This window comes from Epinephelus fuscoguttatus, linkage group LG2 (genome assembly GCF_011397635.1).
Source record: "Epinephelus fuscoguttatus linkage group LG2, E.fuscoguttatus.final_Chr_v1".
NCBI classification, from domain to species: Eukaryota; Metazoa; Chordata; class Actinopteri; order Perciformes; family Serranidae; genus Epinephelus; species Epinephelus fuscoguttatus.
Window position 1 is genome coordinate 13,025,172 of NC_064753.1, and position 14,989 is coordinate 13,040,160.

Below are 14,989 nucleotides of genomic sequence, written 5' to 3' on the forward strand. Positions count from 1 at the left end.
GACTTGCTATAGGATGGCTCAAAAAAGGAGCTGGATTATTGTAACAGAACAAAACAGATGAAATACTCATGCGCAAGGAGATCAAGAGACTTTTACTCAAATTAAAGTACTAAGTAAAATTTAGATAGAAAATTTTAAATTTAGATAAAAGTAAAAAGTAGGTCAGTTAATGTCCAAACCAACAATGAGTTCCATTTCTCGAGATGGAAATTTGCAGCCAAGTATTGCAGCCACATAATTTATAGAGCCTTCACTTCTTATAGAATTAACAGCAGAATGAAACATCTCCAAAAGGACAAGGGAGATGTATAAAATATATATAAACTCCACAAACACACATATCTAAACAAAGTAGAGCCTGCGCACTTTTTACACACAGCATGGCACACACAACACTTTGGGTGTCCTCAGAGGCTCCAGCCCCCCCGTGACCCTCAAGAGGATGAAGCGGTTAGAAGATGAATGAATGAATGAATGAATGAATGAACTTTCACAGTGAGAGAACTAAATCATGTAAAGAAATAAACTCACAAGCACCTGTAACAAATCAAGATCCACTGATAATCATTTTGTAATTGAATTGTTGCCCTCAGAAATGTAATCCTATTCTACATTCTACATGTCTGCTTTTTTCTGTATATGTATATATGTACATGTGTGTATATATATATGCATATATATGTATATATGTGTGATGTGTATATATTTTTTTATCTTTTTATCTTTATATTTGTATATGTGTACGTGTCTGATGGCACCTTGGGGGTTGTGAGAAAGTGCAATTTCGTTCCCATGTACTTTGTATGTGGAAATGAACTTGACTTGACTTGAATCTAATCATGTGGTGCCTGGAGATTCCAACCGTAATGCTGGCACCCTCATCTGTACAGCGGGTTACAACAGCCTGTTGTACTTACCTGTCAGAACTGTGCACAGAGAAGTACAGCCTCTAAAACTTCTACCTATCTACTCGTTTATTCACAGTACCTAATATAACCAGTCCTCTCAGCCTCTCTGTCCCACCATGACTGGTCCCAGTCTCTCCAATCAGTCCCACTGTGCACTTCACTGTACTTTTTTAACACTTAGAGCTGAATGAAGCTCTGCAGTGACCAGTGGGAGTTGCAGTTTTTTAAGTACTGAATAGCAAACTGTGAGGCATACAAATGGAAGCCATACTTGTCTTGTTATACAATACAGAATACAAAAAAGGGTGGAGGTGGAGGTGGAGCTTCTACCACCAGTGGTGTGCGCAGGTGTGTTGCATCCCGCCAATGATTAGACTGAGATTGTTCCTTTTACTAGCCTGTGCATGGTTGCCAGATATTTTAGGAGGTGGTGGAGACAAAAACAGAGCTAAAAGAAAAGTGAATACTGTACCAACATTCATCAGGTGGCAGAAACACAGCCTCACATGAGTGCCCCTTTCCTGCACTATGTGTAAATAGACAACTTTTGTGTTTACAGCTTGTTTCTACTGCCTACAACAGGCCAAAATCAGTTCATACAGGTTCAAGAAAGCTTTAAAATGCAGGACTCACAGTTTAAATGTACTATTTTTACATTGGGGTGTTTCTACTTTGACTTAAGTAAGCTGCTTCTTCCATCACTGACTCTATGTTACGGAGCGTGACATGATACTGGTGATGGTCCTAATCCTAATTCATTTCTACCAAACGTCCCTGGCCTGCTGATGAGCTCCATCCATGTGAGTGGAAGGAGCTGCAGAGAGTTGGCCTCTAAGAAAATCTGCAGCTCTTGCTTTGATAAATCAGCGCATTGGAAAGTGCTGATGCTTTGATAAAGTTGACTGCTTTAGGATTGTGTCATTTGCTGTCTGTTTCCATCTCAGCTCAATTCAAAGCGGCTTTAAGAGACGGATTTAGTCAATTATGATACGACAATAATTAGTTTAACAACGTCAAATTTATCTTATCCATGCCAGATAATTAATCAATTTGAAAATGTATGAACTGTTTGTCATTATTCATTCAAGCTTTACAGACTTATTTGCAAGTGTATGACAGTTTTTTTCCTCCTAGGATGTGATGGAATTTTTAATTTGGAATCATTGTATAGTGGTGATTTTATTTCCCCTCTCCGTCTCCTTCCCTGTCTGTCTCTCAGCTTTCACTTCTTGTTTTACAACAGCAGACCCTCGCTTTCCCCATCACCATGACAACCAGAAGCGGTTGGGACTATCTAGTTTTTTCACCAACAAACTTGGTGCTGCACAACTTTGATTTGGTGGGAATAATCTAAAAAGAGATAACTTTTACAGTGTTTTGCTCCGGTAAACAAAATTTAATACATCAAACTACTGACTCTCTGTTTGGTCTTATCAGCTGATGTTTTGTCTCTGGGGCTTTTTATGTTGAATGAGCAGAATGGAGAAATATTTAGTGAGGGGCTGTAAAGACATCCCGTGGTTCAATCGATAAGTTAGAGCCAGGGAGAAATGAGGAGAAATGGGATGGTGATGAAACTGGCATGACGTATGAGATTGTACAAAAAAAAAAAAAAAAAAATCCTCACAGTTGAGGTTTCCAGAGGCAAAACGCTGTCTGCAGTGTGGAGAGCACGGAGAGATTAAAGCAGCTGGTTCTTTATTTATCAGGAGGCAGGAATGCTGCTGTGTGCCTGCACTGCTGTCAATCCATCAAGATCGTTGTCAGCTTTTTCCTCTGGCGGTGGTGCTCAAACAGCAGCACCACAACTAATGGAAACAGGAAATCAAACCATTAACAGGATTTACTGATGGCCATTTAATGGCCTCTGAAACTAAAAAGTGGATTAATGAGAGGAATTGTTTTTATTGTAATAAAGCCTCCAAAACAAAACACACATACAAAAAGGTGTTTAATTGCTGTAGTTGGGACGAGAGCATTGATCAGAGGAGAGGAAAGAGGAGGAACACAGTAAAATTGCACCAGTACAAGGCCTGATCACCATCTGGGCAACGTGGGCAATTGTCTGGTGGCCCCGGGCCCTTAGGGGCCAATCTATAGTTCAAGTGTACTGTGTGGCAATTGTCTGTGGTAATTGTCATTGTAAGGCTCTTCACACAGATGCAGCTCTGTTATCTGATGTGATGGGATTTGTGTCAGACTCCAGTTTGAAGAGCTTCGTTTTGTCAGTTGACATTAAGATTATTTGGTAAATATTACCCCCCCCAAAAACAACATTAATTTCCTCTAGTGGTTGAGTCAGACTCCAGATGTCCATCACATGAGAGAATTAGTGGCTGCACTTAACTCACTGGCAGAGCTTGAGCGGTTTTGTGAAGAATTTGGATGTCCAGATGTGCAAAGCTAATATAGACCAATCAACTCATTACTGAGTGGCAGAGGGTGAGTGCTTCTGCAAACAAGTATTTTATGTTCATTGATTTGGAACTTTGTAAATATCTGTTTTCACTTTGACATTCAAGGGTGTTTCTCTGTTGATCAGTGTCAAATGAACTTGAAGGAGAACACCACCTAAACTAAGAATTCTAAGACATTATTTCCAAGGCCTTGGAAAGGTCAATCAATGTTTGTGAACATGAGCTGATCTCTCTCAAGGCCATAGACCAGGGAACTAAGTCTCAAACTGGAGCTGCTCCTTAGACATAGAATGGGACCCTGACTTTTCGGGCCCACAGAAAATGTTCTTTTTTATACCCAAATGAGCTTTATTCTGTTGTAGTGTTCTCAGTTCTCGAACAGAAAATGTACCCAAATATTTAGAACAGTGCCCTGGGTGCTCCCTTGGTGTCATGTATAACATCTTCCCCAATTCATTAGCTACGGAGGAGCTCCAGACTTTATAACCTTTGACATCACAAACATGGAAGATAGTTGTTCATGTTTACAAATGATGTATATGAATTTTGAAAACTGAATTCCCCTTAATCTAATTTCCACTCAGTGTATGATTTTATGCCTTGATTCAATGCCTTAAGACAATAAAACATGGAGAGCTGAAATCAAAAATTCAACTTTCATTGTTGATTGGCTGACCATTTCTCACTTAATTGTTTGGTCTTTAAGATATTAAAAAAAAAAAAAAAAAAAAAGTGAAAATGCCCGTCAGTATTTCATAAGGCTTTTTCAAATTTGTTTTGCATGACCGCAATCCAAACCCCAGAGATATTTTTAAGTTTACTATCACATCAGAAATATAAAGGCAGACAAGCTGGGTACAGGCATTTCTGCTTGAAAAATGCCTTAAACATGTAATCAAATCATTGGTAAAAGAGGAGTTGCAGAGGATTTTTCTGTTGTAAATACTTTTTAAATATGAACACTTCCATGAGGGGTGAATACTTCCTACAGGTAATGTATTTTTAAATTTTTAAGCAAACATGGAGCATGGTAAATTACATAGGAACACTGCACACAATGTACAGAGAGAAGAAATAACAGGGGTCCTTGGCCCCCGCAGCAGGTCATGTACTAATCATCAATACTGCAACAACATGCTTGAAACAGACATATTTTTCCAAAAGGTACCTGAACTGTTTTCCAGTACAGAGGAACAGTTGTGCACCACATGGTGTGCTTTTATTTGCTTCATCAAAGTGGTCCAAAAGTCACACTAATATCCACAAATACCTGTTTTGGGAAACAATTACGGACACAATAATGACTGATTTATACAGAAAGGTAATGCATTCACCTGAGTATTAACAAGCTCATTAGCTTTGAATTAACAAGATAAAAGTTTTCATGGGAAAATATATTTGCCATTTTTCAGAATTAACATGATTATTCTCTCATTAATTCAGAAAAATGAGACTCTACGAGACAATAATCTCGTTAACTTAGAAAAACACGGCAAATTTTTCATGAAAACTTTCTCAGAATTCTGAGGTATCTTGTTAATTCAGCAAAACGGGGCAAATGTTTTGCTTTTTTTCTTCAAGTGAATGCATTACGCTTCCATCCATCACTGTTTCACTTTGTGTGAATTGCATATCATACATGACGGACAACGATTTGACAACAGGTATAAGGGTGTGTGCAGAATATTGGTAAAATACACACCAGGGTGATATCTGGCAAATAAATCAGCAGAACAAATATGCATGAAACAAAAAATAGAGTGAGCATCAAGCACGCTGCACTACATGTAAAGTAACACTGCTTTCATTTTTCTTTTTAAATTTCCTTAAGACAGATAATAACAGCAATTGACAAACAACCAACACAGAAAATGTCCATTATGATTTTTTTTTTATTATGAGAGAAATATGACTTTACATCACCCCAAGGGGGAGAATAAAACATAAATAAAACATTCTTACAAAATGTTGCAATAGATCACAAACGAAACAATTTTGTACATTTGATTTGTTTTATACATAAATCGTATTTACATATTTGTCTTTGCCCTTTTTTTTACAATGTTGGGAATGAAACTATTCTGTACCACTTTAATAGTACAAACATTTCCTTCGTTTCAAAGCAGAGGTATAAAAGCTCTCCTCTCTCTCCTGAGAAGATGCTGGGTTCTACTCTAGTGCATTTTATCGTTAAGATTTAAGGCTACGCAGGGTTCACCTGATGGACACCCTCGTCTCATGGACAGCCCTATCATCATCGGGAGGGAGTTCATTTTCCTGACTCGTGTCTGCTGATTGTCCTTTACAGAGAGAGGTTTGTGGTTCTGCCCGGTCGCTCCCTCCAACCGTTAGACCTTCTCTCTCTCTCTTTATTTTTTTTCCTTTCCCGCATTAAAGCTGCTGCTGACTGGTTTCACTGAATAACCAATTACAATCTCTGACAACTTATTTGTTTCCGCAGTCAATTACAAATGCCGTGGGGAAAATGTCACAGAGTGTGAGAGCCCACGCTCATCACATTATCTCTGTACGGCGATGACCTGCTGAGAAAAATATGTCAATTTCTCACAACAGGGAGAATATGTTTAAAAAAAAAAAAAAAACAAAAAAAAAACATAGTTTCATACTTTGTGGTTGTTGTTGTGTGAGGGAGGGAACTAATTTAGTCATAGGTGCAGTGCTCCCTAGTGGTCAAAACACAGCTAAAGCTACAGAGACAAAAAAAGAAGCCCATTCCTCTCCGTTTCTTTGACAGGATTACACCAAAGCCATAAACAAAAGACATGAAGCAACTAATTGGCTGGCCCCGTAAGCCTCTTAGAAGACACACTATAATAAACCAGCCTGGACATGAAGTCAAATCCTCAACGCAGACGGCAAGTTAACAAACAAGCACTTAAACACAAGACAAAAGAGGCAGCAAGAAAGCAGTTCAGTGGCGCTGCTCTGTCATTCACTGAGAGAAGGGTCCTGCTTTTTTTTAAAACTCTTCTGCTTCTACTTCCTACCTGTCCTGCAGGTAGTATGTGGCCCGCAATCTGGCCTTAGTGGGGATAATACACAGGCTTTAAAATTAAGACAGGTCATGCAGGTCACCTTGGAAACATTCCATAAAAGCTACAGGCCCCTATTTTAATGACATCACTAATCTCAACAACAAGGAGCCGCAGCACCTTTTATGTACTTTAACACATTATCTCGCTTTGGATCATTGTTGCTTTTCATGAGCATCAGTGCCCTCGATTAAAAAACTCCACAGAGTACAAAGACCTCCTTGATTGATATCTCACACTGATAACAAAAAAAGCATCAACATATTAGTACCAAAGTGCTTAACAACACTGCTGAGTGCTGATTAATTTGAAATGATCAGAGACTCAGGCGGTACCTGCTGAGCAGGTTCAGTCATTAGGCGTCCGAACACGGACGTATAGCATCATTTGGTGTTTTTTAGTTAATGTCCTCTCTCATTTTCTCTAACCAGCTGCTTTGTCCCTAAATCAACAGCCTCCACTTCCTAAAACCATCAGCCACGTGCATCTACAGAGTCTATTATCACAACCAAGAGAGGCTGAAAGAGAAAGTTGAACTCAGAAGCCATTAGTATGCTACCTGCGGAGTTACATGCAATTAAACAAAAAAACGAAGGAAAGCCCCAGTCGTCAGCGCTCAGATGAAAGATGAGGGCTGCATAAAAGCCCATTGACAGGCAGATAAAGCAAGGATCAAGCTAATATCCATCCAAGGCTCTAAAACACACTAAAGGATATGAATTGAGCCATTAGACGCTGGAAGATATGTCTCAATCCTTTCATTACTGTTGAGTCTGGAAGAAGAGACACGCACATCTGAAGAGTTTCACTCCAAAATGGAGACATCCATTATTCAAATAAATTAAAACCCAGCCAAGGAACAAGATTGATGGCATGGAGTCTTAATAGAGGATTATGGAAGGTATTGAAATTCCATTTTGCTTACTAACTGGAGGCGAAATTAGTGGACGCGACCAAAATCTGCTTTTCAAATACCAAGTAAAGGATTGTTGGGCGACAATTTTTCTTTCAATGTGGATCTATACAGTAGCATTTCTGAATGAAACACTGGGGCAAACACTGAAAACGCTGGACTTGTTTGATTAAGACATGCTACCAAGACACTTAGTTTAAGCAGATTTTCCTCTGAGGTTTTCAATCTTCTATTAATTGTGAATAAAGATCATTAGTGATGAGCTCCCAGTGCCACATGGAGCATGTTGGCATTCATATCTGTTTCCAAGTGGCATTTGGATAAGTCTGAGTCCTTGTGTGTGTGGATTCAGTCACATGGAAGACGCTTCCATAAATTAACATAACAGCCTGTTGGTGTGGAACTTCATAGCAGGACGGACTGTGGAAAAGGGGGCTAGTTGGGGCCGTAACAAACACGCACACAGAAAGGCAGTGGGGCCTGTGACATACTTGGCAGAGCTTGTGAGGCAGCCTGCTGTGAAATGTTTTCAGTTTGATACTCACAAATGTATAATTCTTCAAAATGAAGAAATGAAACCACTGTCATGTAACCATGGTGTCTTTGGAAAGGGAAACTGTTTTTTTTTTTTTTTTTTGGAAACAAAATACCCAAAAAATGTACTGCCACTTCATGTTGCCTATTTTTATGTACTGCAAGTATGTACGCCTACTTGCACACCATAGCAGAATCCCTTACATATTTTTTTCCTTTCAGAAACTAAAGCAGTGGGTTTTAAAATACAAGAAAATACATTTTTCTCGCATGTAAAGTGAAATTGCTCTGCTTTAAATGAACACAATTAACTAAAAGTCTCTTCAAGGTGCCAAAAAGCCTGGTAGTACACTGCAGTGCTACGCATGCAGATGAATGTATTACTACTTGGCAGTAACACAATCCTCTGAAAGGGCTGTGGTGGGTTGATGATGATGATGAGGAGGAAGAGGAGGATGAGGAGGAGAAGAGCCACTTCTCTCAGCAGAAGAAGATCTCTCCGTCCAGAGGAGGCTCGGGGAGGTGCTGGGGGTCTGGAGGGAGGAGAAGAGAGGAGTCAGTGTCACCTTCATGAGAGAGGATTCTTCCTGTAAGAGGATTTTGATGGCTGATTTATTATAACGTTTGTTCTCCAGTGAGAGTTAGCGAGCAGCATCGCCCTGCTTTGCACTGATCAAACCTCAGCAAAGTGCAACACACCGTCACTGAGATCCATTCAAGAAGTAACGAGCTGCCTCAGTGAGCAGCTTAATGTGCTCAGTGCTCATATCACAACCATTATTTCATATCAGGAAATACATTTTTACTCTCATGTGTATCAATGAGTTTCAGATTTAATGTATTTTGCATGCATCGTGTACTGTGCATCTATTATTGTTTACTACGTGCTGCTGTTCTATAAATACAGGGAGACAAACAGAAACCTTTTTCAAATACAGCGCTAAGACCAAATGTACACTCACCAGCCACTTTATTAGGTACACCTGTTCAACTGTTTGTTAACACAAATAGCTAATCAGCCAATCACGTGGTAGCAACTCAGGGCCTAATTCACAAAGAATGAACTGTGGCTGCTGATAGCACCTTGAATTGCACTTCACTTGCACCCGCAGTTTGCTCTGTCTTAACGTCCTATTCACAAAGGATATTGCACTAATGATATACCAACGCAAACACGCCCACAAAGTTTGGCAGCTGAGTGCAGTTTGCCCCTGATTGCAATTAGCCACACATGGCAAAGTATAGCCTAAGAGGCCGTTTACACGTTGCTGGCTATTTTCTTAAACGGACATTTCACCGTCTCCGTTTTCAAAAAGATCTTCGTTTACACTTACCCGTGTATATATACACAAGAGCACGCCAAACCTGTAGGTGGCAGTGTAACGAGAGGCTCAAACCTTCCATGTATCCATTGTCACCATAGCAACATAGGTCGCACTTTTGACACAGGCGCAAGTTACGGCGCATACTGTGACGTCGGCTGCCTATAACTCCATTTATCTCCGTTTATCTCAGTTTACATGCAAACGCGCAACCGGAGTTTTCCAAAATCTCCACTCTGGCCGGAGTTTTTAGAAAGACTTGTTTTCAGAGGAGAAATCTCCGTTTGCGTGTAAACGAAGGGCACAAACAAAGGAAGATGTCTCCGTTTATCAAAATCACTGTGTACGTGTAAACGGCCTCTAAATGCTGGCTTTGCGCCAAGAACACCGTGGCAGAACAATGGCAGACTTTGTTTGGCAAAGTACTGAATACTGTATACCCTCATGTAGCTAGTGATGTCTGCTGGTGAGTCAGTCTAACAGTGTCGGTTGGGTTGAGGCTGTGGATTTGACCAAGTTTGACCACTTTATCACTATGCCCTCTCACTTGTAGCTGTTTTTTTCGTTATCTTTTGAATTTAATATGAATTATGGAACCGTTTTTGTTCACGTTTGTTTCCCCCATTTTGTAAAATAAATTATTGAAAGCTGCTTTTGAAGTGCGTGACACAAGTGCGTTTTGAGAATGACCGCAGACTGTCACCTGTTCAACGCATCAGTATCTTCGGATGCCATTAAAGTAATAATGATTATAATAATAATGTCAAAATATTATTTACAGACTGATTTAACAGACAATCACTGCTGCCACGATCACTGGAAAGTCTGGGCGAGAGGCTTCCACAGAGGAGCGCCCAGTTTGCACCAGCTTTCTAAAGATGTTATTTACTTCACTCAAACTGAGTGTGGCTATTAGCGCTGGTGTTAGTGAATTAGACGTTGTTTATCAGTGAGGCTCATTTGCATAGAAAGGGGCCATTTTTGCACCAAATGTATGCATATTACCTCATTTTAATACCTGCAAATAACACCGGAGCACCGAGACGCAATCTGCTTGGCAGCGCAGTTAGTGGAGCATTTCACCCTCTGCGCGTGCTTTGTGAATTAGACCGTATCTGTTTGCTCCATTTTTACCGGTTTAGCGGCCGCAATCGGCCCTCAATGCGTTAGGCATGTAGACATGGTCAAGACGAACTGCTGAAGTTCAAACCGAGCATCAGAATGGGGCAAAAAATTATTTAAGTGACTTTGAACGTGGCATGGTTGTTGGTGCCAGACGGGCTGGTGTGAGTATTTCAGAAACTGTTGATTTGCTGGGATTTTCATGCAAAACCATCTTTAGGGTTTACAGAGGATGGTCCGAAAAAACAGAAAATATCCAGTAAGCAGCAGTTCTGTGGGTGAAAATGTCTTGTTGATGCCAGGGGTCAGAGGAGAATGGCCAGACTGGTTCAAGATGATAGAAAGGCAACAGTAGCTCAAATAACAACTCATTACAACCAAGGTCTGCAGAAGACCATCTCTGAACCAACAACACATCGAACCTTAAAGCAGATGGACTACAGCAGCAGAAGACCACACCAGGTGCCACTCTTGTCAGCTAACAACAGGAAACTGAGGAGAAAATTCACACGGGCTACCTGAATATTGTTGCTGACCGTGTCCATCCCTTTATGACCACAGTGTATCCATCTTCCAATGGCTACTTCCAGCAGGATCACACACCATGTCACAAAGCTCAAATCATCTCAAACTGGTTTCTTGAACATGACAATGAGTTCACTGTACTCCAATGGCCTCCACAGTCACCAGATCTCAGTCCAATAGAGGACCTTTGGGATGTGGTGGAACGGGAGATTTGCATCATGGATGTGCGGCCGACAAATCTGCAGCAACTGTGTGATGCTATCATGTCAATATGGACCAAAAATCTCTGAGGGATGTTTCCAGCACCTTGCTGCATCTATGACACCAAGAATCAAGGCAGTTCCGAACACAAAAGGAGTCCAACCCAGTACTGGCATGGTGTATCTAATAAAGTGGCCGGTGAGTGTGCATACAGTGACTATACAATATTTTCACAAAGTGAAGTAAGAGCCAATCCAGAGGCACCAACTTTAGGGTGGTAAAGCTCCCTTTAAAAAGTCTGAACGCTAAATCATTTTGGATAATGCAAAGACCAAATGTCCCAAATTCATTCTACATACTAATCAGGTGTTTTAGTATATACTGCGTTCCCACTGAAAAAGTCACAAAAAAAGAAATGAATACTGAAAACAGTCCTGTGCATACTAAAAAAAAATCCTTCTGTTTTTTGTGTATGATGTTGATGGACAGCCACAAAGCAATGCACAAAGCCATTGGAGCTCCAGGAGCACATCAGAAAACAAAACTAAAATGCTGTCTGTTTAGTTTAACTGGCAATGACACTCCAAAGTCGCAGTTTGATTGACGTCCCCCTGCGCTTGTTTTGTATCATTGCAAGCATAGTGATTGCTTGTATACGTGATACAAAACAACACACTGTATAGAGATAAGTATTAAGTACATACTGTACACAGTTAGTATGTAGTATGTGTTTGGGACATGAGAACATGAAATGAGCTGGTGCTCGGGCCCAGCAGACTGCTGCACAGTGACCTGGAGGAGCATGGTGAAAGTACAGCACAGTGAACTGTGTCTGCACTCACTACAAGATAAAGCAGACAACAAAGATAAAGAGGAAGCATGATGACAGCTGACACTTTAAAGCTACATTTCTTAAAAAATACATCACCACACTGAACAGGCAGTGATGAGGACTTAATATGGAATTGTTAAAGACGAGGGTCAGTGTCATCCAGTTAACAAATGCCGATTAATTTTACACAGTATCACTGTGTCTCGTGAATGTAACACAGATGGTTAATTGAAAATGTAATGTTGATTTTATAGGTTTTGACACTGGCAGTTTGTTATAAATATATATGGAAACTTTCTCAGGGTTTCTTGCCCGGAGCTACATGGATCTGTGCTTAGACTTCAATCCATATGTAAAATATATGCTGATGTATGAGGCTCACTGTGTCTATAGTTTCTTAACTTTCAGCTTTGAATGTTATGTACATGTATTAGTCAGCAGGTATGCTGGGTCTTACTATTTCTAAAATTAAAATTATTAACAAATAGATGTATTATCTACCAAAGCATTATGCATTTACTTCAGAAAAACTGCTAAATTATTCTGAATTAATGAGATTATCTCAAAATTCAAAAAGGGTTTTCATGAAAAACAGCTATTTATTTTTAAATTAACAAGATACCTTAAAATCATGTGTGGAGAGCCCCTAATTAAACTTCATTCCTCCCCTGAATAGCCGATCTCAGAGCTATGACTCACCAGGCCATCTTTTTTTGGCCATTGTTTTTATATGACAGGATTGTGGGTCATTTAGCTTGGGATGTTTCTCAACCTCAATAACCAGTCTCTTGTCATCCAGGCTGTGTCACAAACGAGACAAAGCAACAGCTACAGAGTTCTCTTTATGGTGAGGAGAGGAGTCGAGCTGCCGCAGGAGCAGAGAGGGAGAGCTGCTACGGGAGATGGTGTGTACAAGCAGAAAGCAAGTGGGGGAAAAGTGCATTTATATCCAGCGCTTGGCAAGGCTGGAAAGCGGCGTAAAGTGCTGTGGGGCTGCACGTCCCGGAGCACCAACGCGCATCTAGCTGCCACCAGTGTGGGGTTATACACTGAAAATAGTAGGAGAGCATTTTTTGAACACACAACATCTGTTTTGGCCTTCAGAATCATAAGAAAACTTTTCACAAGAAAAGAAAATCCTCTCTCACTGTTTTTTTTTTTAATGAATGAGATCATTATCTCGGAATTAGGAGAGAAGTTTTCATGGGAAAAAAAAATACTTGTTTTGCTTATGAATTGAGGAAATGATCTTATTAATTCAGAAAAAACAGAGCAGATTTTCTTTTTATGGAAACATTTCTCAGAACTGGGAAAATAATCTCGTTATTTTGGAATAACGGGACAAATGTTTGTTTTTTTCTTAACTGGATGCATCACTCTTTAGTAATTATCTTCTAGTCTTAAAAAATTTAGGCCTGTTGCCACTCGACGAAGTTACATCCAGCACCCATTCTTCAGCTGGTTGTCTGAAAGGTTTCCACTGGGAACACCTTAGAAGAGGTTTAGTCCCCATAAATATGAATCTCTGTCCAGGCCCCTGGTCATACCTGATAATTACAGAAAATGTGAAAAACAACAGAAAATCTTGGGTTTAATTTGTTATTCTGAAAACAACTGCAGACTTGATGCATTCATTCTTCTAATCTGAAGTGTCCTTGACAGTAACACTCAGCTCCAGCCTGCTGACTCACTGTGAGACACTGAATAATTAAACTGAATGTAAATCCATCCACATTCTCTACCTGCTGTCTGTGCACTCCCGCCTTTGCCCTTCTTCTTCTTCTTCTCCTTCTCCTTCCCCTCTTTGCTCTTGTTCTTGGACAGCTGCAGCAGGCTCTTTGAGATCTGGTTGTTGGCTTCGCTACCTTTGAGGTTGCTGGAGGATGAGGTAAAGGGATTGAGGCTTTTCCCTTTGGGCTTAGACCGCTGGGGCTGCAGCCTCAGCAGGGAGGAGGAGGAGGAGGAGGAGGAGGAGAGCTCCAGCGGGTCCAGCTCCAGAGACTGGGAGCTGCCTGGGAACTGGGTTTCATCTGACGTTGTGGAGGGAGTCCTCTGGAAGTAAAGGTAATGAAGATGTAAGGGAATATGAACATGAGAGGTGCATATTTTAATGCTTATCCTGAATAAAAGATGAGCATAAATCTTTTCAAAAAAGAGTTTAATGGTGCAAAGTGATTTTTTATCTACATATACAGGTTCTGGCATTAAAGCCTGGGAGTATAACTTTGCTGTTGGGATTGCAATGCAGCACTGTTTGCTAGTTAATATGATGCCGAGAGCTTTGAAATCCCTTTCAAGAGGACCCAGGTTCAAGCCTCCAATGAAAGCATTCATAAACACCAACCCTGCTGAAGAGCCTGCATCCCTCCCAGCTCATTGAGTGCTCCCCTGTAGCTGAGGGGCAACAGAGAGGCACTTTTCCCGCAGGGAGCAACAGATCACGGTATCGTTATTGTTAGCATTTTTTTTTAAAAGAGTCCCTGTTCACCTCAGACAGGCGCAGCTCCTCCATCCTTTCGAGCTGCCGCTGCACTGCCTCTCTGTCTTTCTCCAGCTTCCTCTGGGCGTCCCTCAGCCTCTCCAGGTCTCTCTGGTACTCCTCCTTTTTACTCTGCAGCCCCTGCTTCTCCTCCTCTAGCTCCTTGTGCTGCTTCAAGATCTCTTCCTCCTGCAGTGGTTGGGAGGCGCATTGATTGATTTATTGAAATGGTACAATACAAAGATACAGTTTCAGATATCAAAAAAGAAGCTACTTTATCATTGTGTACATTGATATAACGAGTTTGTAGGGGTACATTATCTAAGACATAAAAGTAATATGTTAAACATAAATATTCTATTATTTATTACTCTTATCTTTTTCTACCTGGAATCTAATGCTCATGGATAAATCAGCTAAATCATATGTCTTCAGCTATCCACCTCACTACCAAATGCATTTTATCCAAAATTTAAACATGCAATTTAGTCATTTGGAGGTAATTTAACTTTTGCTTAACAACAGTTTCTTCTTGTGTGTCAGGAAAAGAAAAGAGACCCAGCAGCCTCACGCTCACTGATGCTGGGTAAATTATTTAGTGTCTGCTCACAAGCCTTAAAAACTATTCCAGTATTTTACAATTGATTTGCCTCAATTTTCTCAACAGTTTCAATTTGCAAAAC

At 40.4% G+C, this 14,989-nt stretch overlaps 1 protein-coding gene across 4 annotated transcripts in view; it reads right to left on the reverse strand.

Moving 5' to 3' along the window:
- Positions 1-5,199: 5,199 nt before the first annotated feature.
- LOC125898749 (A-kinase anchor protein 13-like) overlaps positions 5,200-14,989 on the reverse strand; it is a 140,914-nt gene continuing 131,124 nt past the window's right edge. For all 4 annotated transcript variants that reach the window (XM_049592710.1, XM_049592702.1, XM_049592685.1 and 1 more), the window contains 3 exons: positions 14,316-14,495; positions 13,570-13,879; positions 5,200-8,358 (listed from right to left, as the gene is read on the reverse strand). In XM_049592710.1, coding sequence (XP_049448667.1) covers positions 8,306-8,358; positions 13,570-13,879; positions 14,316-14,495 — 543 coding nt within the window. In that variant the 3' untranslated portion in view covers positions 5,200-8,305. The remainder of the gene's footprint in view (positions 8,359-13,569; positions 13,880-14,315; positions 14,496-14,989) is intronic.